The following is a 25163-nucleotide window of genomic DNA, read 5'->3' as shown; positions in this document are numbered from 1 at the left end:
AATCCTTACCTTTAGAGGTATCAAGAGTGACTGGCACATAAAATTCAATTGAAAGATATTTTATCTGTGTGCTAATGTAACCTTTAGTTAACACAGAAACCAAAGATTAGATGTGGAAAATGCATTTTGTTTTAGGGTGATTGCTTTCCTCCATAATGATGAGTGTGGTGGGTGGGTTTGTGAGCTTTCACTGCTAGTCAGGCATCCGCTATTCCTCACCCCGATACAGTCATCTTTTGCAAATTACTCTCCCAAATGGCAAGCTTCATCTGAAATTAGACACTTTACTAGAGACATTTGAGTAACGATTTGAAAGATTATAAGCTTAAAGGGAATGGCGGAGGGGTGGGGAGAAATAACTACACCAACCATAGGAAGCTGTAATGAACAGCTTTAAACCTGACCTGGGCCTGCAAGGACAGGAAGAATACTTCTTTTCTCTTGACCTCAATCTCTTCTGGTGACACTTTAGATCTAGCTCCATCAATTTATACTTTTAATTACTCCATTTTACTGTTCCTTCCCTTTGCTTACATTTTTAGGTCTACCCAGTATTAAAAATAATTATATCCTACCTCCCACAAGCTGCCAAACTTGCTGCAATCAAACTTCTTGAAAAAAATTTCTCGTAACCTGCTTATTGCTCATCTCCTTGAAGTGTGGATTCCAGTTTTGCCACCCCACGAAAACCACTCACCAGTGTCACAGATGGCTTGCTACCTGTCAATCTCATTGCTGTATCCTTTTCCCTGTTCCTCTCCATCTCTCTCCATCTTGTCATGTTGCTCTCCCGTAGTCTTCCTCTTCTCCTAACTTTTATGACAGAAGCATTTTGGTTCTACTTCTGGATGCTGTCTTCTGCACTTTCTTCCTCCTCTTGCTCTTAAAGGCTTTCCAGGACTTGTCATTTTTCTCTTGAGCCTTGATGAGCTCATCAATGTCTGTGGTCTCACCTTACGAAACCTACAGCTCAATTCAGTTATTTCCTTAAGCTCTATTCCTATGTTCAGAACTTCGTCATGGACGTCACTCCCTGGATAATTCAACAACATCTCAAACTCTGCAGATCCAAAGGTAAATTTGTTACGTTCTCCCACAAATTATCTCCTTTCCCAAAGGCTGGAAGCCTGTTCTTTGTTCCTCACTACATCTAATCGAGTACGAAATCTGTAAGCTCTCTGCAACATTTGCATGTGCCCCTTACACTCCGTCTTTTTTTTAATCTTCTTCTTCTCAATTTACCTTTCTAATTTGAGTATAGTGGACACATAACGTTACATTAACTCCAAGTGTGCGACTTAGCGATTTGACAAGTTTATACATTATGCTATGGTCACCACAAGTGACCATCTGTCCCATTATGCCATTGTTACAATATTATTGACTGTATTCCTTATACTCTGCTTTCTATTCCTATGACTTATTCATTCCATAATGAAAGGCCTGTATCTCCCCCTCCCTTTCACCCAGCCCCCCCACCCCTCTCCCTTTTGGCAACCGTCAGTGTGTTCTCTGTATTTATAGGTCTGATTCTGCTTTTTCTTTGTCTACTCATTTTTTTTATATTCCAAATCTGAAGTATTCAAAATAGTATAGTCCTGGCACAAAAATAGACACACAGATCAATAGAACAGAATAGAGAAACTAGAAATAAACTTACACTTATATGGTCAATTAATCTATGACAAAGGAGGCAAGAATATACAACGGGGAAAAGTCAGTCTTCAATAAATGGTGCTGGGAAAACTGGATAGCTAAATCCAAAAGGATGACATTGGACTACTTTCTAACACTCCATACTCCATTCTTAACACCACTGCCCTGCTCCTAACCCTCACAATCACTCATATTGTCTTTTGTAATAATCTTCTAATGTCCTTCCCCTACCCTTCCTTTCACACTCCAATCCATCATAGTCAGCAAGGTCAAATTAATTTCCAAAACTAGAGCAATGGTCATTTACTTGCTTAAAAACTTTCAATAGCTCCCTAGTTCCTTCTCAATTACGTGCAAATTTATCATCCTTACATTCATGCTTCATCTATGCTTGGCTTTCCCTCCTCTACTCCTATTATACATTCCAAGAAAACTGAATTACTTGCTGTTCCCTATACCTCTCCCTAGATTCTCCACGCCTTGGTTCATACCACTTCCCTCATCTCTGCTTATAAAATCCTGACCAATACTCAATATCATTTTGGATGCTTTCTCGTCTATCTTCTCTTGTAAACACTTGGTTGAAAATTCTTCCAAGACCCAATCTGAAACTTCAATTACACCAATTATTACATCTTGCAACTGATTATAGATTTCTGTGAACTTGTTTTATCTCTCTACTCAGACTAGGACCTTCATTTTTTAATTGGGTAATATATTGGACAATATCAGTGATCACTTTTTGCCATTTTACTATTATGTGCCCTCTCTCCACCAACATCAGTGTTCTTTAAATGGCCAGGCCAGCACCTGTGGTGGCTCTTCTTTAGAGAGTTGTCCTCAGGCTACTGGAGCTACTTTACCCACAAGGTCAGAGGGCTAGGGCTGGGAGTTTCCATCCTCCCACTGTACCCTGAGGTGGGTGGTTGTTACCCAGTGGATATAGATCATAGCCGTATGAAAGCACAGCTGCCTGACCTCAAGATGATATAACCAGGAAGGCCAACTCACACTAAGAGTTCCCTGCAGGATCAGGCTGAAGTTCCCCCTTGTAGGATCTTTGCTAAGATTCCACCTTTGCTTGCCTTCTTCTCCTTCTCTGCTCCCTGACCCATCTGCTTGCCTCTTAGGATGCTGCTAGGCAACCCTGGCTAAGACAAGTAACATTTTCGAGTACCTACCACATGCCAGGAACCATACTAAATGTGCATGTAAATAATTTCATTTAAATTTAACCCTCACAATCCCTCTGAAAGCTAAGTACTATTATTCTTCTGAATTCACAGAGGAGGAAACTAAAGTTCGAGAAGTTACTTTTCCAAGGCTATATAGCCAGTGAGTGGCAATATCAGAAATACAAACAAGGAATCAGAGGCAGCTTCGTCACTTTGCTTTGCTCCTTCCAAAACTGTCGAATGGAAGAGAGCTATCTAAGATGGCTCCCCACGATTCCTCCTTCCTGGTATTCACACCCATATCAATCCCCTCCCCCTCAGTGTGAACTGGACCTAGTGATTTGCCTCTAAGAAATATAATATGGCAAAAGTGATAGATGACACTTTCATGATTAGTTATGTAAGTCTGTGACTTCCCTTTTGCTAACAGACGCTCTCGCTGGCTTTAATGAGGCAAGCTCTCACACTGGGGAGGCCCATGTGGCAGGGAATTCAATGTGCCCCCCGTCAAGAACCAGCAAGGAACTGAAGCCCTCAGTCCAAACACCTGCAAGAAACTGAATCTTGCTGACAGCCACAGGAGTGAGCTCAGGAGTGAATTCTTCCCCAGTGACACTCCAGCGACAGTCCACATCTTGACTGCAATTCCTGAGAGATCCTAAGCCAGAGGGCTTAGCTAAGCTGGGCCTGGATTCCTGGCTCCCAGAAACTGGGAGACAATACATGTGTGGTATTTTAAAGAGTTTAAAAAGACCTGCTGCCTGGAAAGCAGAGAAGGAGTCAGTCTTGCTATTTTGTGTAACACTTGCAACTTCTGCCTCAGCAACCAAAAGAAATGCTAACGGATAATCTATCAACTGGGGTGACTTTACAGTCCAAAAAACTTAGCTAGGTGGCAAAGCTTACGGTGGTGGCAATAAAGTGCTTGAAAGGCATTAGCTTTCCAGTGTGATCGGTACTTGGTATCCTCAGAACCAAGTAAACAACGAATAAATTATGGCTGAGGATGTGGTAAAGCATTTTTTTAATGCATCCAAAATAAGAGTTTGGTTTGGGGCTTATTGCAATCAATTAATCAATCAATAAGGGACAATGCAAATCAGGCACGAGCTGGCTCATTGCATAATAAGTTATGTTCAGCATCTCCCAGTCATCATCATGTTTTCTAACATGTGCCTCTCTCTGCCCCTGCCTCTCCACCCACATATAGCACAGTTGTCATGTAAATGGATAGCAGCCAAGGATGCTTTCTCCTACTCTTTATTCCCCGTGTTGCCAGGGGATGAAAGACTAAAACTCAGAAAAGACAGAAGTAAAATTGAAAAATATGCAGACCTCCAACTTTCACAGCAAGGAGAGGTAATAAAACGTAATGGATGACACTGAGGCACAGCCAGCCACTACATGATGGCAGGAATAGAAAAAGTCCGGAAGATAAAGGCAATTGCATAATAGCCCGCAGGGAAAAATACACACCTTGTCCACAATTCTCTTCATCTTTCTAAGTGGTTCGACAACAACTGTCCTGATTTGCCTGAGATTTGCCTGATTTGCCTTGTTCTCGTTTAGCACTGAATGTCCTGTGTCCCAGGAAACAGCTCAGTTACTGGCAAACCAGACTGGTTGGTCACCCTAGCAACCACCATTAATTCCCAAAGGGCTCTGCTCCCATTGACATTTGCTTTTTAATTGGGAAGGGAGGTCAATATAAAGCAATTTTCTTCAACTTCCTCTTTGAAAGCTGTAAGTATTCTATTCGCAGGGCTTATTTTTTAAGGTAGTGCCACAAATTCTATTTCTTACACTAAAGAGTGATAACAACATTGGAAAGATATTTTTACCGATCTCACCCAGGTGAAGTACTTGAACTGAATTGTGTGTGTGTGTGTGTGTGTGAGTGTGGAGGGGTGTTATAAGGGGGGGTGTTATAAGGGGATGGATTTGGAAGACAGAAACAGAAATAATGGATTAAGAATACATTTAAATTATCAGTATATTATTGATGGAATCACGTGGCTGAATACAAAGTTAATTATGTTGGTAGTCACTCTTCATCCCTAGAGATCTGGGCCTTACGATGTAAGTTGTATAGCCAGAAGCTATCTCAGAGGTAATCCAATTCAAACCTCTACTGCTGAGATAGCCTTCAAGAAGCCTAAACTTGTATTTTGCTGCCTGTTACTGACACTAGTTTGCGTAGATCCTAACAGGTGTTATATGATAAAAAGGTTCCTTGGTCACAAAAGTTTGGGAAATATCAAGGTAAGCAGTATCAAATAAGTTCCTTGATTGCAGACATTTTCTAGGCATTTTATATGCTCACAGTGACTCTCATTAAAAAATATACATTAGAATCACCTGGGGAACTTTTAAAAACTACAGATGCTCGGGCCCCACCCAGATCTAGGGAATAAGAGGGAAAAAACATCTCTCTCTGGATAGTTCTGATGTTCACCTAGTTAAGAATCACTGGCTAATGCATACTGTCAATTTACAAGAGTAACAAAATATCTGCAATATTGGCCGTCACAATATTTTCCTAGCTGTGTCTCCTCAGGCAAGGGAAACAAAAGCAAAAATAAACTACTGGCACTCCACCAAAATAAAAAGCTTTTGCACAGCAGAGGAAACCATCAACAAAACGAAAAGGCAACCTACTGAATTGGAGAAGATTCTCACAAGTTATATACACAATAAGAGGTTAATATCAAAAAATATATGAGGAATTTATACAGCTCAACACCAAAAAAGCAAATAATCTGATTGAAAATGGGCAGAGGACCTGAACAGATATTTTTCCAAAGAAGACATACAGGTGGCCAACAGACACATGAAAAGATGTTCAAAATCATTGATCATCAGGGAAATGCAAATCAAAACTGCAATAAGATATCACCTTACACCTGTCAGAATGGCTAGTACCAAAAAGATAAGAAATAACAAGTGTTGGCGAGGATGTGGAGGAAAGCAAACACTTGTGCACTATTGGTAGGAGTGTAAATTGGTGCAGCCACTGTGGAAAATCATTTGAAGGGTTTTCTAAAAATTAAAAATAGAAATACCATGTGATCCAGTAATTCCACTACTGAGTACTTACACAAAGGAAAAAAACCCCACTAATTTCAAAAGATATATGAAATCCTGTTTATCGCAGCATTGTTTACAATAAACAAGATATGGAAGTAATCCAGTTGTCCATTTATAGATGAATGAATAAAGAAAATGTGGTGTGTGTATGTGTGTGTGTGTGTAAAATTAAATATTACTCGGCCATAAAAAAGGATGGGATCTTGCCATTTGCAACAACACATATGAAACTAGAGAGTATTACGCTAAGTGAAATGAGTCAGACAAAGAAAAATACCATTTCACGTATATACGGAACCTAAAAAGCAAATGAACAAACAAAAAGGAACAGACTCTTAAATCTTAGATATGGAGAACTGGTGGTTGCCAGAGGGGTGGAGGGGTGGGGGAATGGACAAAATAGGTAAAGGCAAGTGGGAGGAATAGGCCTCTAGTTATGGAATGAGAAAATCACAGGGATAAAGGGTACAGCATAAGGAACACAGTCAAAGATATTATAATTGTGTTGTATGGTGACAGGAGGTAGGCACACTTATGGCGAGTATACCATAACACGGAATTGTTGAACCATGTTGTATGCCTGAAACAGTATAGTTGTGTGTCAATCATACTTCAATAAAAATAAATAAGAATAACGAAAAATAAAAACAGGAAAAATATCTGTAATATATTCTGATTTTAATTATATATATACTTATATATTTTCCTCCCTCTCTCCCTCCTTCTGTCCCTCCCTTCCTCTTTTCTTCCTCTCTTTCTTTTCATTTTGGTCTTGGGAAACACTGATTTACATTCTGAGATTTTGTTTGTTTGATCAATTATTCTAAAAGAAGAAAACAGAAAATTATAATGATATCTGTAAAGAGAATTATCACTTATTTAAAAGCAGACTATCTTATACTTTAACTCTTTAATGTAAAATTTTAAAAACATATAGGAAAGTTCTTAAGAAGAGTAGTATAATGAACTCCCCTTATACCGTCACAAAGTTTCAACAGTTATCAACACGTGGCCATCTTGATTCATATATGCCCTAAACCACTTCTCCCCTCTCCCCACCACTAGATTTTTTTGAAGCAAATCCCAGATAATCATATTATTTTATTCATAAGTATTTCAAAAAATATCTCTAAGAGAGAAGAATTATTTTATTTTATTTTATTTTATTTTATTTTATTTTATTTTATTTTATTTTAACTTTGAGAAAGACAGCTTGAGTCGGGGAGAGGGGCAAAAGGAGAGGGAGAGAGAATCCATGCTCAGCGTGGAGCCCGACATAGCGCTCAATCCCACAACCCTGAAATCATGACCTGAGCTGAAATCAAGAGTCGGACCCTTAACTGACTGAGCCACTCAGGCACCCCAGAATTCTTTTAATTGCAATATCACTCTCATATAAAAAATGAACAATTCTGTAACACTATTGAATAGTCAGTATGCAAACTTATAAGTTAACTTAAGATGAATTGACACGTTAGTGACAATAAATTTTTCTAACCCAGAACACAGTATGTCTTTTTATTTGTTCATGTGTATTTTTGTGTTTTTCAGAAGTGTGTTATAATTTTTTTTCATATAGACTTTGGACTTTTTTTTATTTTATTTTTTAAAATTTACATCCAAATTAGTTAGCATATAGTGAAACAATGATTTCAGGAGTAGATTCCTTAATGCCCCTTACCCATTTAGCCCATCCCCCGTCCCACAACCCCTCCAGTAACCCTCAGCTTGTTCTCCATATTTATGAGTCTCTTATGTTTTGTCCCCATCCCTGTTCTTTATATTATTTTTGTTTCCCTTCCCTTACGTTCATCTGTTTTGTCTCTTAAAGTCTTCATGAGTGAAGACATATGATTTTTGTCTTTCTCTAATTTCACTTAGCATAATACCCTCCAGTTCCATCCACGTAGATGCAAATGGCAAGATTTCATTTTTTGTGATTATCAAGTAATACTCCATTGTATATATATACCACATCTTCTTTATCCATTCATCCATCGATGGACATTTGGGCTCTTTCCATACTTTGGCTATTGTTGATCATGCTGCTATAAACATGGGGGTGCATGTGTCCCTTCGAAACAGCACACCTGTATCCCGTGGATAAATGCCTAGTAGTGCCATTGCTGGGCCTGGGGTAGTTCTATTTTTAATTTTTTGAGGAACCTCCATACTGTTTTCCAGAGTGGCTGCACCAGCTTGCACTGCCACCAACAACGCAAAAGAGATCCTCTTTCCCCGCAACCTTGCCAACATCTGTTGTTTAGGCTTTGGACTTTTTTTTTTTTAATTTTTTTTTTAACGTTTATTTATTTTTGAGACAGAGAGAGACAGAGCATGAACGGGGGAGGGTCAGAGAGAGGGAGACACAGAATCTGAAACAGGCTCCAGGCTCTGAGCTGTCAGCACAGAGCCCGACACGGGGCTTAAACTCACAAACTGTGAGATCATGACCTGAGCCGAAGTCGGCCGCTTAACCGACTGAGCCACCCAGGCGCCCCTAGGCTTTGGACTTTTTAAAAATAAAGTTTTGCCTAGGTATTCTAGTTTATTTATTTTGGCTTATTCTCTGTTTTTATTTTCTTATTTGAGTTGACACACGTTACATTAGTTTCAGGTGATATAGGCTTCCAGTTATTATTTGCTGTTTTAAATGGGGTCTTCCCTTCCGTTATATTTTCTCACTCGTTACCACTGGTATATTTCAAGTTTATTAATTTTCATCCACTTTATTAAGGTATAATTTACAGGCAACAACATGCACATATTTTAAGTGTATAGTTCAATGAGTTTTAACAAAAGTTTATGCCCATTTACCATTCTCATTATTGATTTTTATATGGTGATTTTATAACCTGGTAATTTACTAAATTTGATTTTTAACATATATTTTAAAAGCTCTTACTAACGTTTGGCCAGTCATTTTAAAAGGCTTCATATTCCAATTTCTTATTTTTGTTTTACTTCTCATTCTATCGCATCATGCCACAAAGATGTTCCAGTCAATGCTGTTACAGGAGCAGATTTAACAGCAAATTTTGACTGCTCCTAGAGATTTAAATTGTTTTTACAGGCCTAAAGAAACATGATCCTCTTTGCAACAGGTGTCATGCTAAATACAAGTTTACTGATGTAACCAGCTAATAATAATTGGAATGTGAGCTGACTCAAGAATAGAAATCCGGCTCGTTAATATTTGCTTCAGAGAAATAGGCTCAAATGTTCTTCTCAAGTCTCAGTGTGTCCATGACCTGGATGTTTAGAGGAATAAATTTATACTTGATTCCAGTACTAATGTTGTCATTAGTCAGAGAATTCCAAGTGACCGCTGTCTGGAAAAATGTGTTTACCCAGCCCCAGCTGTTGTATTTATGAATATTTAGGAAGTGACAGTGACTGGTAATGGTCTCAGTGCCCCTTCCCACATGTGACAATTTATCTGAAAGCTGAAAGGCAGCCAACTCGCTTGCCAAGCTGAGACCAGAAGAGCAGCATTTCTGCACGGCGGTCAGGGCTTTCCAGGCTGAGTGTTTCCTGGAGCCGTCACACCGCAAGGATAGACTGTAACCTAGGGGCAAGGTAATGAGCAATAGAGAGAGCAAGGGAGTCGGGGAAGAAGAGTGAGGCATGCTGGTTGGAGGATAAAAGCAGAAAATAATGCAATTGTCCAGAAGTTCCTAGAGCCAATAGAGACTGTAACACATGAGTTATTCCTTTACTTTTGTCTTAGTCTGTAGTTGTGAAGAAGTAGACCTTGAGCAAAGGTTTGGGTACAAGCAGTTTATTGAAAGAAGAGGTGTGATCTCCAGAAGCACGGTGAAGGAAGGAAGGACAATCAATAAAATGTGTGTAACTGAAAGGGTTACTGCTGTGGGAAACCCAGGGCTCAATTCACTGGGTCCTTCCTGAGATACTTTGTAAAACATGTCTCAGAATTGTGCTACTGAACACTGAGGACACTGAGGTATTTGTGTGCTAATTTCCATCTCTTACCGGTTCTAGGTCGCTATGAGGGAAGGGGTGAGAGTTAACGCTTGGGCCCTTCTGAACACTCCCACATACAGACCAAACAGAGTGCCCTTTGGCAAGGGGTTGTATGGGAATTATTTGCAAGCAATTTCCAGGGTAGACAAAAGGATGTGGGTGCTATAATTCTATATCACTGTGATTGTTTTTTTAATGTGTGAGTTTCATTTCACCAACGGGAATGTAAACTCTTTGAATGCACGGGCTGCAGCTTCTATTTGTATTGCTTTCTCCATAAATTCTGACGAGTTCTGTGCTACAGTGAAATAAAATCCACTAAGCCCACCATGACCTGGGGTTGTCCAGACTTCCTCTCCAGACTTTTCTTTGTGGTCTACTTTCTCATTTCAAGCACTCGAGTCATTCCATTTACCTCAAGCGCCTAGAATAGCTCTTATTCCCTTGTCAACACTGATCATCTTTCAAGATGAGCTAAGTTACTCTTCTTTCATAAAAATATTCCACGTTCCACCCAAGTAGAGTAATCCTGCCCTATTTTGCAAACCACTACCTGGCTCTCACCTCTACTATACAACTTATCATGTTGTACTGAAGTAATATTTTTATATGTTAGTCTTGACTACCAGAGTATGAGTTCATTGAGAAAGTAAACTGTGTCACACATTTCGTTATCTGCAGTACTTAGCTCACTGCCTGGCATAGAGTAAATGCTCAACAAATATTTTTTGAATGAGTAAATGAACATGACCAATAAATACTTCTTGATTATGTGAAACAAGAGGCTGGACATACCTGCTTTGGACACTTCTAATAATATCTCTCAAATATCTGTAGATTTAATACAGAATATTCTCCCAGAATATTGTCATTGCCCTTCAGGCAATGATGACCAAGACTACATCTGTAGTACTGGTACAAAAATAGACACATAGGTCAGTGGAACACGATAGAGACACAGAAATAAACCGATGCTTATATGGTCAATTAATCTATGACAAAGGAGGCAAGAGTATATAATGGAGAAAAGACAGCCTTTCCAATACATGGCGCTGGGAAAACTGGGCAGCTACATGCAGAAGAATGAAACTGGACCACTTTCTAACACCATACATAAAAATAAACTCAAAATGGACTGAAGACCTAAATGTAAGACCTGAAACCATAAAACTCCTACTAAAAGAAAATATAGGCAAATAGTCTCTTCGATGTTGGCCTTAGCAAATATATTTATGGATATGTCTCCTGAGGCAAGAGAAAGAAACAAAAGCAAAAATAAACTAGCAAAAATAAACTAGCAGCAATGGAAACTATCAGCAAAATGAAAAGTCAATGTACTGAATAGGGAAAGATAACTGCAAATGATAAATCTGCTAATAGGTTAATATCCAAAATATACAAAGAACTTATACAACTCAACACCAAAACACCAAAAAAAAAAAGAATAATCCAGTTTAAAAATGTACAGAAGACCTGAATAGACATTTTTCCAGAGAAGACATCCAGATGGCCAATAGACACATGAAAAGATGCTCAACATCACTGATCATCAGGGAAATGCAAATCAAAACCACAATAAGATATCACCTTATACCCATCAGAATGACTAGAATCAAAAAGCCAGGAAATAAGTGTAAGCAAGGATGTGGAGAAAAAGGAACCCCTTTTCTGTTGAGTGTTGCAAAACCCCATGCACGATGCAAACTGGTGTGACCACTGTGGAAAACAGTATAGAGGTTCCTCAAAATTTAAGAACAGAAATACCATGTGATCCAGTAATTCCACTGCTGAGTATTTACCCAAAGAAAGTGAAAACGCTAGTTTGAAAAGCTATACGCACCCTAACGTTCATTCCAGCACCATTTACAATAGCTAAGATACGGAAGCAACCTCAGTGTCCATTGATAGATGGATGGATAGAGAAGATGTGGTGTATACATACACACACTGAAATATTACTCAGTCATAAAAAGAACGAGGTGTTGCCATTTATGACAACATGGATGGACCCAGAGGGTATTATCCTAAGTGAAATAAGTAAGACAGAGAAAGACAAACACCATATGACTTCATTGTGGAACCTAAAAACAGACAAAGAAAAACAGAAACAGACTTATAAATAAAAAGGAACTGGTGCTTGCCAGAGGGGAGAGGGTGGGAGGATAAGCAAAATAGGTAAAGGGGATTAATTAAGAGATACAAATTTCCAGTTATAAAATAAGTAATTCACGGGGATGAAAAGTATAGCATAGGGAATATAGTCAATAATATTTTAATAGTGTTGTTTGGTGACAGATGGTAACTATACCTATTATGGTGAGCACTGCATAATGTATAGAATTATTATCACTAGTGTGCCTGAAACAAATACAACATTGTATATCAACTATAAAACAACATTTTTTTAAGTTAAAAAAGAACACACCTGTAGTTAAGCAAGCTGGAATTTTACTCACTGCAGAGAGAGAACACACATCATGAGGGCCTTTGGGGTATTTAAATAAGGATATATTTGAAAGAAACTACGCTAGGATTTGGGCTTTTGACAGATGATTTTTGGGAGTGACCAAGGAAGCAGAGATTTGCTCTAGATTAGATGCTGTCAGAAAGCAAGGGCAATGCTACGACTATTTTGTGAGAAGTATGGTGACTGATTTGGTCTGTGCTTAGGCAAAATTATGAAATGACCTCATTTTGTTTCATTTTATCATGATCTCAGAGTAACTCTGAGTTTGGTAGTCTGTGAGATTGTTTATGTCCAACACGACAAAACAGCCTGGCTGGGAACATCATTTGACCAGCTTGTAATAATATTGAGGTCTAGTTATAAACATCAGATAAGTTTTGAACGTCAGAGAATGCTCTTTTTTTGTGTGATGATGAGTGGAAAGGAAGGCCCAAAAGAAAGGTTGTAAGTGCAGGTGCTGAGAGTATTCACGAGTGTGGAATGAGAGTTGAAAAGAAGGGAATAAAAATGAAAGTCAAACTGAATCTTCCATCCTGTTGTGTGACCTTTCAGGTTGACAGGAGTTTTAAATCCTGAAGCTCTGCATAGTATTAAAAGGCATATAATAGCTGAAAGGAAGAATTTTTTCACCAGAAAAGCAAGTCATACAGATTCTCCTTTGAAAAAATAAAACTGTAAGGTCTGAAAAATTAAAATATTTAATCCAGCAGCAGTATCACTTGTGTAGTGATAAAATAGTAGGATTTTCTTTTCGTTGCCTCCCTGTTTCGGCTACTCTCTTAAAAAAATTGTTGACATCCTTTTTGGGGATGAGGAATAGATAAAAAATCCGTAAATATGTAATTTATATTCAGGAAGAAGAAAACAACTTGGAACTTTCTGGTAGTTAAATTGTTTCTGAAGCCCTGTGACTAGAAATCTAAGTTCACAGGGTCATTTGAAAGCCATTACAGTATTTATTCAACAAATTATTTTTGAACAGTAGTTATAGGTCTAAATCATCTGTGACTGATATCTTTTGTGGGATGAATTTTTATTAGATATAATTTCAAACTTACAGAAACACTGCAACATCAGTTCACCCTTCATACAGACTCGCCAGTTGCTTTTCTTAACTATATGCAAGTTGGAGAAATTGTGCCCACCTACCCCTAAATACTTTAGCGAGTGTCTTCTAAAAGGAAAAATATTCTGCAACCTAACCACCATGCAACTATCCAACTCAGGAAATTTAATGTTGATGTAAAACCATTATCGAATTAAAATGTTACAAATTGCCTTAATGTCCTTCATAGTTTTGTTTTTTTTTTTCCCTACACAGATCCAATCCAGGATCATGCATTTAGTTGTTACACTTTGTGGTCTTCTTTAACCTGGGATAATTCCTTGGTCTTTCTCTGTCTTTCTTGACCTTCACACTTTTGAGAATTACAGGCAAGTTGCTTTGTATAATGCCCCTCAGTTTGGATCTGTCTGATGGTCTCTCATTATTAGATTCAGGGTAGGAATTTTTAGCAGGAATATGTGCTTGATTTTAAACCCCAGAATAGTCCCCTCTGCTCACATCTCCCACACTTTGATCGGACACCATACACAGCTGGGGGACCTTTGAGGTCTCCTGGTGAAATATAGACCTTTTCTCGGCTTCCTCTTATGATCCCTAATTTAGCCATCAGAAATGCTAAAATCCTGAGGAGGATGTCTGCTTTTTAAAGAATTTATACTTAGTTGAAACCTTATATTAATTCCAAATTCTTTCTTAATGTGTGGCCCCCTTCCTAATTCCCTATGTATTAGCACCTGCTTCATTATTATTGTGAAGAAAAAACTATTCATTGAGGTGGATAAATGGCTTATGGAGATAAATAACATGACATGAATGTAATAAAAATGTTTCCTTCTTGTAAAATAAATAGCATTTTTTAAAGTTTATCAATTTTGAGAGAGAGAGAGTGTGCGTGCGTGTGTGTGTGTGTGTGTGTGTGTGTGTGAGTGTGAGTGAGTGGGGGAGGGGCAAAGAGAAAGGGAGAGAGAGAATCTAAAGCAGCTCCACAGTGTCAGTACAGAGCCCAACACAGGGCTCCACAGGGCTCGACATGGTGCTCTTTGCGGGGTTCAACATGGGGCTTGATCCTACGACCCTGGGACCTGAGCCGAAATCAAGAGTAGGGCACTTAACCAACTGAGCCACCCAGATGCCCCTAAATAAGTAGCATTTTTAACCAAACCCTTTAAGACCGTACATCTTTCTGGAGAGAAACAGTCAACTGCACAGTAGTCTCCCCCCCCCCACATACACACAAAACAGAGCTTTAAACAGGCCCTAAATAAAGAAGTTCAAGGCTTCAGTGATGCCTGGAGTTTGACTGTGCCTATTCAGTCTCTGCTCCCTCATGCTGAATATCCAAGGCTGCCATGAAATGGAAGGAGGAGGATGTGTGGGTGAAGAGTGGGCAGAGAAGACTCCCAAGAATTGGAAACTATGCAAAGAGTAGCAGCCAGCAGCTAATTAGTTTCAGCTCTGAAATGACCCCTTTGTGTGGCTTGTCCTTCCTGAGAGAAAGGTTAAAATGCTGTCATGCCTGCTTTTAGCAGTGTGGTAATTAAAACAATTAATCCCAGGTTCTAAATAAGGTGGCTTTGCTTATTTGGCAGAAGAGAGAATGGTCCTCCTTCATTTTTTCCCGCTCCTACTCACTGAACATCACGTTCAAGAAATCAGCAAATACCTATATTATACTTCTACACATAGGGCCTATTTAGAGGGAGGAATGATCATTAAGGAAGAGTCTAGAATCTAAAGTTATCTATTTTCCTAAAACTGAGAAGCAAACTTATTTTGAGATGTTCCTATCATAGCTCTTTACTAAGCTCTGCTGGGATATAAAGTCAGTTGATAAAGATAGCTAATAATTATTGTGCATTTACCATGTGCTGAGTCACAATGTAGAGATTTTACATGGTTTATCCTATTTAATCCTCCCTAAAATCTGTGAGTTGGATGGTATTATCCTTATTGTGATCATGTCCAGTTTATTAGATGAGGAAGCTGGGACCAAGAAAAGTGAAGAGATTAGACCATGATGAGTTAGAGTAGAGGCAGGATTTGAACACAGGCAGGCAGTCTGGCCCAGAGGCCATTGCTCAACCACCATGCTATCTGTATTTCAGACTCCAACTTGCCTACAGTCTAGTGGGTACCATAAGACAATGAAGACAAGATGAATCCATGCCAAATGAGTGGATCAGGTTCATCAGGGAAGATTTCACAGAACAAGGTAGATTTAAACAAGGCTGAAAGGTAGAATGAGTTTGATTTGGTTAAGAGGGGTATGAAGGGCCTTCCAGGTAAGGGGAGCCACATGACAACTTCAAGTACTGGGACAACAAACTGAACACTTGGGCCAAGGCAGAGAGCTCCTGCAGTCCTTTGCAGGAGACCTTTATGTCCTAGGCCTCACACTTCTATAAAAGAGAGGTAACATCCACTCTGGTCCCTAACAGGGAACTCTGAGAGACTAATGTCTATGAAGTGCACATTGGCTGTAGTACAGGGTCACTGCAATGGCAAGGCAATAGGGCCTGCCATGTCCTTCCCACTTCCCTTGGGCAATAAGCATTGCCCTGGGTTCCAGTCTCCATGGGGTTATCAGAAAAGGCTGAGCCTGCCTCTGGTTGGTCCATCCTGGTTTCTGCTCTTTGTTTCAGCTTCACTTCCTGGAACTACTAGCTGGTTGAAATTAATTCAGGATGTGGCAATACGAAGCCCTAACACTCTCCAATTTGGTTTCATCACCAATAAAGCTATCTGGATTTCCATCTGACTTCTTGTGTCTGTTGTAAGTGATCAGAACTTGGATGAAAGATGAACAGCTGGTACTCCCCAAACTTCCAACAACAGGGAAGTGGTAGAAAATTCCATTTAAAAGATAGATTAGACATGGTAGACCAAGGAGAGCCTTGAAGGCTGGTATAAGGAATTTTTTTAAGTTTATTTATTTATTTTGAGAGAGAGATGGAGTACAAGTGGGGGAGGGGCAGAGAGAAGGTAAGACAGAATCCCAAGCAGGCTTTACACCATCAGTGCAGAGCCTGACGCAGGGCTCAAACTCACAGAACTGTGAGATCATGACCTAAGCCGAGATCTAGAGTTGGACACGTAACCGACTGAGCCACCCAGGGGCCTCTGTATAAGGAATTTAGTCATAGCCTATAGGAATTATTTACCATAACTCTCTGTGAAAGCGTGTGTGCACGTGTGCACGCACACACACACACACACACACACACACACACACACACACACACACAGTGGTTAGCCATAAAGGAAATCACTGTGGGACCTGAGTCCAAAATAATCTCTAGAGCTTTAATGTCATCAACTTCCCACTTCCCCGCAAATTTGCTAAGAACCTTAAGTCATTTTTAAAAATCAAACTAAGAGTACAAACTTCCAGTTATAAGATGAATAATATCTGAGGGTCTAATATATGGTGACAATAGTTAACAATACTGTGTTGTATACTTAAAATATGTCAAGAGTGTATATCTTAAGTTTTATCACAAAAAGGTAACTGTGATGTGCTGAATGTATTCATTAATTTGACTGTGGTAATAATTTCACAATGTAAATGTATATCAAATTACCATGTTGTACACTTTAAATATATTATAATTTTAGTTGTCAATTTTACCTCAATAAAACAGTAAAAACAAAAAAAAAAAAATAAAAGCCAAACTAATATGTTGTCCATATGTCTTTGAATGATTTGTTTGCCCCACAAGTTGCTGTTTTTCAAGAATTATGTGATGCCCAAGGAACATTTCAGCCTATTTGGGAGACTTTAATAAAACTTTCTTGTACAGCCCCATTATTGATGTTAAAAGACACTAATAAATAATGACAAATATAATGCCATTATTTGGAAATATATGCTTGCATCTTTCTTCCCAAACAATCTACCTTAAATTATAGTCTTTCAATTGATCTCACAATATTAGGTGATTTTTTTCTCATTCATTTAAAAAATTTTTAAAAACATTTATTTATTTTGAGAGAGAGAACACGAGCAGGGGAGGGGCAGAGAGAGGGAGAGAGAATCCCAAGTGGGGTCCACACTGTCAGCGCAGAGCCTGATGTAGGGCTTAAACTCACAAACTGTGAGATCATGACCTGAAATCAGTTGAGTCGGACACTCAACCGACTAAGTCACCCAGGCACCCCTTTTTTTTCTCATTTTGATTTATGTGTTTGAGTGCCAATGTTAAAATAATTTTGATTGGAAGTGTATATTTTAAGTACAGAGATCTGAGTTTTAATCCAAATCTGAAAATTGTTAACTGCTTCCTTCCATCTCTTACTGGCGACTACCAGCAAATGGGTAGAATTCCTTTCTCCAGGAATAACTTTTCCAGTACATTCCTTTTTATTATCAAAAGACTTTGCATGAAAACAGGAAGATATGGTTTTCTCCTTAACTGAGAAAAACACTTGTCCCAATCTCTGTAAAATGTTCTTCCTATGCCTCTGACCCTTGGACGATAAAAGCAATGATAGTATGACTTTGGTCTTCCTGCTCCAGGAAGGAAAGTTGCTGTAGGAAGAGAATTGACTTTTTTTCAATTCTGTGGCTTGAGAACAAGTTACAACTCCAGTTTTTCAAAGTGCATGGAAAATAATACACAATTATTAGATTGCTATCTGTCGGACTAGAGATTTAGTAGAATCTAGAAAAATCAGAAACCAGAAAAATCCAATGTATTTTTAAAAGAATGCTACATTTTACTGCTTCTCCTTCCTTTGGCTTCTGGAATTTAACCTCCATCTGACCCATCTCCATTCTAATAGTGTAGAGCCACTTTGGCTCTATTAGTACTTCCTTAAAGTTATCTTCTTTTTTCTGTTACATGAACTGCACAGCCAGTTTTTCAATCAGCATTTTTAAAGTTTATTTATCTATTTACACACAACCTTGTTCTAGAAATGGTTTAAGGTGGCTTAAAAGAAACCATAAAATATACCAAGAAATTAGTGACAGAAGAGTCAGAAATGAAGCTTGTGGAGAAATGCTTATACAATCCTACTCATTGACACCGGGTGGACCACAAATTTGGCTCTAAGCTTTCTCACAGGCAGTCAGAAAAGGAAACTTAATCATTTGCAGTGTCCATAAAACAAAAACAAATCAATTACCCAGGCAAAGAACTGTTATTCGCAATACTGAGACCAGAAAGAAATTTCTCTTGAGAGGCTTCATAGAGATGGTCAGTGTATGATGTCATCATCAGTATTCTCGGTATCAACCTAATTGAAAACATAAAAGATAAATTTCACAGGGCTTTTCTTATAATCTTCAACATAACAGATGGCATCACAGCAACTTGAAAAGCGGGAAAGTCATTTTATCATGAGTTTGAGGGTTGGGGGTGAGCACAAGGCACTCATATCTCCCCTCTGCTAGGCAAAACCAAAGGTAAATTTTAGAACAACGGGATCTAATCCAGTACCAATAATGGCTTCAGAGAAATTCTAAAACCTCTAAATTTGTATGCATTTTATGAATAGGTAAGTTCATTTTTCTTAACAGAGAAACCATCGTGTATCAGATCCTCAATGCACACAAGCAATTCACAAAAGCTAGGTACAATTTCTAGAAAACCTAGAGGATTAAACACGCTACCTTTCTCCTATTCTTCATATTTTTCCCCACAGCCTAGCTTTCCTCCCCACCTCCCACTCCTGCAAAAAGAACCTTTTTTGTTTCCATTTGATCTCACAGCATAGGCAAGCTTGTCAGCATGGTTGAAAAGTTGCGTTCTGGCTGAAGAAAGAAGCTCGAGCGGACATCTTGACACTGGGTAAATGCAGACGGGTTCCTCAAAGGCTGCTGGGCACTGCACGGGAGGCTCCAAGTTGTGCTGCGGGGTGAGCTTTTTGAAGAGATACTCGCCCAGCCCGGCCTGAGGGCCAGCCAGCCTGCGGAGGTCGGTGAGGTGGTCGCCCATCTTCTTGATGACTTTCATCTCCTCCTCTAGGAAGTGGCTTTTGAGGAGGTCACAGAGACCGGGATCTCCGTTGGCGGCCCCCAGGGCATGCAGATCCAAAAGGGCCTGGTTCAGGTTCTTCTCCAAGGCCATGGCGGCTTCCATGGCGTCCACGCTGCCACGCCACCCATCTTGGGACAGCTCTTGCCAGTCCTGAAGGAAGGGGCAGCCGCTCCACTGGTTTCGCATCTTAAAGAGACGGTGGGCGCCCTCACGCTTCTCCCCAGCTAACTCTTGGAAGAAGCGGCCCATGCCCTTCGGAGCTACATCGTTGCCTCCTTCAAAATAGAAGCGAAGAGAGAGGTGGGTGTAGGAGGCCTGCAGATGCAGGTTCACCAGGCGCTGGAGTGCAGCCTCCATCTGGGCGGAATAATTCTGCTGGATCTGGGTGCTCATGGTTGGTGAGCCGTGAGGAGCGAAGCGTAAAATACGGTGCTTGCGGGTCTTGGAAGCACGGGAGAGCAAAGAGGATTCCGCCGGAAGTTGTAGCTGAAGGGGAGGGCCTAGAGGTGAGAGGTTGGCAGGGATAGGAGGAGGTAGGGAAGGGCTGGGGCTACCCAGTCTGTTCAATCCAATAGACAGTTCTAGAGGGCTGCAGGGTGAACTCTAAGTCTAGTTTTTGATAAGAGTTTAATTCTTTCCTAACTATTAGAAAGGAGTTTTTACCTCTCATTTTGCCCCGTTTCTTACTTACAAGATGAGGTAAGAACGTTCAAGGTTAAGAATGTTAAGTATCGATAGTGAAATGCCTCCAGTCTTCACTTGTGACTTAAAACTCCCTTGTTTCTTATTTTATAGAGTCTATAGGAATTTATCGTTTCCTGCTCCTAAAGCCTCGTTTACAGGGTGACTATTAGTTCCAGTTTGCCCAGAGCAGTCTTGTTGTCCTGGTGCAATTATTAATAGTTTCCCCTAATAAATAAATAAAATAGTATCCCCTTTCACACTCAAAAGGGTCCTTGTTTGGAATATACATTACATGGTCACCTTACTTATTATTATTAAGAAGGTCAAAATCTACACTATAGAATGAGAAATGGATGAGCTTCTAAGACATTGAATTTGGACATAGTTCATACCAGTAAGAATCCCATCATAAATTTTCTACTAGTCAGGCTTCATTTTTTCATGTGTTGATGCATTTATTCCTTCTAATAGAAGATCTACTGGATACCGTTTATGTGCCAGGTGTTTTGTTAGGTACTGGTGGCTTCTTGTGATTACCCAGATATTCCACCATTAACTTAGACATGTCATGTGAAAGGGAAGTAAAGATGAAAGTGTAGACTTATAAATCCTACCACAATAGAAAATAATCCATACAGGATGAGTTAGCTATTCTCAGCTGGAAGATGAGGGTAGAACTAGATGATCTCACAGGGTCTCTTCCAGGTTTGTGATTTCATGTTTAGCATTTTATTTTCCTAAATACCACTTGCCTGGGGCTGTTTCACAATTAGAACACTTTAATGTGTTTTCTGTCAAACAGGAAGGCATATGCTATTCAGGATAAACAATATTTGAACCCAGAGAGGAAAGTTTGCATTCAACCTTGGACCTACTTCTAAATGAAAATAAAAATTCATTCTCTTGCAGCTACTTTCTTTTTTTTAAATATTTTTTAATGTTTATTTTTGAGACACCCACACACACACAGAGGCAGAGAAAGAGGGAGACACAGAATCTGAAGCAGGCTCCAGGCTCTGAGCTGTCAGCACAGACCCCGACACGGGGCTCAAACTCACAAATGGTGAGATCATGACCTGAGCCGAAGTCGGATGCCCAACCGTCCAACCCACTGAGCCACCCAGTCTTTTGCAGCTACTTTCAACTTTTATTTTCTATGTTGCTGGAAACTGACATGTTAAAATTTCAAAAAGAGATCTGCAGTCTCCGTTCACTGCTGAAGCCAAAATACGGGCATATATCCTGTAAATTGTAAATTTTTTTCATGGAAGGTTGTGCCCAAAAGTATTCTCATATTGCATTTGGAATTTGCAAAAACTGTTAGAATTCAGGAATAGCACATTTTTCAACCCTGGGGGGAATGGGGTAAAACGGAAGTAGTTGTGCAGCCTTTCTAGTCTTGGTTCTAGAGCAAAAAGAGGAGGCTGGAGGTTAGGAGGGAGGGGAAAAACAAAAATTCAAACCCAAGAACAATCCTCACATATACCCAAATAGGAAAGAAATTATACAAGATGGAATACCCTCCAAATGATTGCAAAGAAAATGTTCATTTTTTACCCTGTGCATTAACCCTTAGTCATCATATTGACCTTGTAATAAAAAATGCTGGGCTTAGAGAAAACTTCAGCATATAACATATTATCTGTATTATAACATGTCAGGCTCATTTAATATATTTCAATTTCCTATACATTTATTTGTTCTTCTTGGAAAAGAAAAATGTCTACATAAACCTTCTCAGATGAGATCATTTTCTGCCTTGTGCACAATTTGACAAATATTTCCCTCATCATGTTAGAGAGAAGACAGTCAGTGTTGGAACTGTGCTGTGATAGGTGGTCAAGCACATAATTGTCAGAAGCAAGTCAATGTGTGCTCAAATCCCAGCTTTGCCACTTACTATGAGTGTGACCTTAGGCAGGTAGCATAAGCTCTTTGAGCCTTAGCTTGCTTTCTTGCCTATAAAATAGGACTGTTAATATCTCACAAGTATACCACAAGGATTAAATTATATAATACATGAGAAAACATTGCCAAACAAGTAGAAAGCACTTAAAATAGTGCTGTATCACTAATGAATTTTGCAGTAAAATTTTGGGGATCCTCTCAAACCTTGGTAAGTATCAGATTCATATCCCAATAGGTTTTTGATCCAAGCGTCCTCGCTGCAGACCTGTTTGGCTGAATCACTCTTCTCAGTGGCAATGTCCTTTTAAGTATGAAAGCACAGAGGCACAGCCTTGGGTGCCAAAGAGCCAATTCATTTAAAACACGAACAAAACCAGCTTTTCTTACTTCCCATGCCTAAGTGAGATTCAGCAACACCTCTTGAGGTCCTTTGTGGCACTCTCAGCTGTGGAGGGAAGGGGAGCAATGCCTAGGCAGCAGAAGTCTCTTCACATTTTCTCATTTCTCCAGCCCAAGATCATCATCCACTGTAGCAAGAAACATCTAATGAACACCTACTTTATAGGAGAGGTAAGATTATGGAACATCCCGTGTGAATAATAAATTCATCTCCTCTCTCATTCCAATGTAGACTTTGTGGAATGCTTATGTCTTGAGTCAGATTCCTCAGAAACAGACCTTGAAATGAGGATTCCTGTGCAAGTGATTTATTGGGAAAGTGCTCCCAGGGGAGACCAAAAGAGAGTGCAGAAAGCAGCACAGAGAAAGAAAGGAGGCCAAGAAGCGAGGTTGCAATTTCAGGAAAAGTCTGAGCTTCCTAATAATCTCGAGGCTTATTAGCTTTGGAGTGTAAATTACACTTAGTGTTTATTTCAACATGGGGCAAGGCAACTGGATTTTCATAGTCCTGTCCATTGGCTATGGGGATCCCCAGAGAAATATAAATTCCCATGGTCTTTATACAGGTGAAACAACTCCGGTATCTCAAGGGACAGCCAAAGGTCACAGGTGCCAGTCATTAGCAGAAAAGCACACCAGAACTGGGTGCTGAGCACACCAAACTGCCAAAAGGGATCCGATAGTATTTGGGCAGGGCATGTACAGTATCCACCACCAGCCTGCTTCTCTACTTGACCTTGGAAGGTACCGGAGTACAGTGGAAATGAGAAACCCCAATTTGTACATTTTTACCATGAATTCAATGGATAAAATAAAGACTTTATTCAATGGATAAAATAAAGACTTTTTATATATGTATACCTCTTTGCTACTTCCATTTACAGGGAATATAGGGGTTTTAGAGTCTACATCTGAAATCTCTTCTGGCATCGCTGGAAATCTGTAACTCTCTTCAGGTGTCTCATTTTCACATATTCAAGGCCCAAACAGACCCAAAGCTCCAGCTAAGAAACTGTTTGCATCTTTTATCAGGCCCTCTACTGTAATTGACAGCACTCCCTATATTGGAACCGCATATTGATTTGTTTAATAGCTGCACAGAAGTACTTAAAAGTGAAAACATCCCTAACAACGCAGAAACTGACAGGCTGTGAAATGGCTGCTTAAGAACTTGTCATCCAAACTGAACTCACATGAAAACTGATGCTAAAAAACAGCAAAATGGTCTCTGTTGCTTGTCATTTTTCTAAAAGGAACTGTAAGGGGTACAATTTAGTTCTAAGCTGTTCATCTACTTTAGACAAGGGACAGCTTGACACCAGGCACAGTTATAAAACGAAGAGTTTCTAATTTTTCTCTCCCACAACACGCGCGTGCACACACGCGCACACGCACACAGTCTCCTCCTCATTCCACCTGTAACCCCCACTAAACCCTGAAGCACACTGAGAAGCTTGTCCACAGCCTAGCCCAACAGGTCTACCTTGCAAAACCTACCCTCCCTGTACTTCCTATGGGTACCTCAAACAAGCAGTGGTTCTCAGCCAGGGCTGATTTTGTCCCCCAGAAGACATTTGGCAATGTCTGGAGACATTTTTGGTTGTCATAATTAGGGGAAAGGAACTACTGGCATCTAGTGGGTGCAGGCCTTTGGGATGCTATGAAACTTTCTACAATGCCCCAAACATTCTACAGCAACCTGCAAGAAATTATGCAGCCCAAAATATCAGTAGTGCCGAGGATGAGAAACTCCGTGCTAATGGGTAAATAATGTTGGTGTCTTAGTTTGGGTTACCCTAAAAGCGGAACCTGAGATAAGAATCTGAGTACAATGAGTTGAGGTGATCCCTGAAAACATCAGCAGGCATTAAGGTAAATGAGACAAGGAAAAGGAAGAAAACCAATAATGGCTGTGTTAAACAACAGGTTACTCCTATAGGCAGCTAGCACTCAATCCTACTGGGGAACTCTGGGGTACTATATGAGGCATGCTTTGGGGTTATCCGGAACAAGAACAAGGAAGCTGCAATATTTATCTTCATATCTTATCTGTTATTAGCTGAGGACTGAGGATATTAACTTTCATGTACTTCCGGACTACTCTTTGAGAACCAAAAGAATGCCCTCTCAGGTAGAGAGTTTGTGAGCTTGTGGCAAGAGCCCATGGACACGTAGCAAGAGCCCATGGACATGTATGGGAATGGTGAGTGCTGAGTGAGTGTGGACAGGGGACCAATGATGTATGCTGGGGTTGGTCGTCCAAGAAAACACTCATGGGAATATATCTTCAGTTGCTTTTTCTGAGGATAATGCTTTAGCCAAAAACATAATTCTAATCATGACCACAGTAGGTGTCCCAGATGACAAGCAAGAGTGATATGTTTTAGAGAGATCTTATTAGAACATGTGGTTGGAAGGACTCTTAGAAGCCATGTGTTCCAGCTCTGTACCAATGCATGCATCTCCTTAGGAACATCTCTGACAAATAACCATCTAGTCTTTGCTTGAACACACCCAGGTTACCAGGAACACAGTAGCTCATGAGGGATACCCGTTCTATGTTCGAGAGAGTCACTTGGGAGCCAAGCAGACCTGAGTCTTGAACCTGACTATTCCATTTTTTTCATTTTTTTTTAATGTTTGTTTACTTTTGAGAGAGAGAGAGAGAGAGAGAGAGAGACAGAGAGACAGAGCATGAGTGGGGGAGGAGCGGAGAGAGAGGGAGACACAGAATCCAAAGCAGGCTCCAAGCTCTG

The 25163-nt window shown here is 39.8% G+C and overlaps 1 protein-coding gene across 2 annotated transcripts in view; it reads right to left on the bottom strand.

Moving 5' to 3' along the window:
• Nucleotides 1-18293: 18293 nt before the first annotated feature.
• Nucleotides 18294-25163, bottom strand: part of LOC109248010 (ferritin light chain-like) — a 67640-nt gene continuing 60770 nt past the window's right edge. The window contains exons 3-4 of one of the 2 annotated variants that reach the window (XM_053891714.1): nucleotides 19122-19691; nucleotides 18294-18673 (exon numbers count right to left, since the gene is read on the bottom strand). In XM_053891714.1, coding sequence (XP_053747689.1) covers nucleotides 18669-18673; nucleotides 19122-19691 — 575 coding nt within the window. In that variant the 3' untranslated portion in view covers nucleotides 18294-18668. Of the gene's footprint in view, nucleotides 18674-19121; nucleotides 20074-25163 lie in introns of those variants that run through there. The other variant, XM_053891715.1, reaches the window with a different exon arrangement.

The sequence above is a fragment of the Panthera pardus genome, unplaced genomic scaffold, assembly GCF_024362965.1.
Source record: "Panthera pardus isolate Hobbes unplaced genomic scaffold, ASM2436296v1 HiC_scaffold_27, whole genome shotgun sequence".
NCBI lineage: Eukaryota > Metazoa > Chordata > Mammalia > Carnivora > Felidae > Panthera > Panthera pardus.
This window is presented reverse-complemented; position numbering and strand designations above follow the sequence as displayed.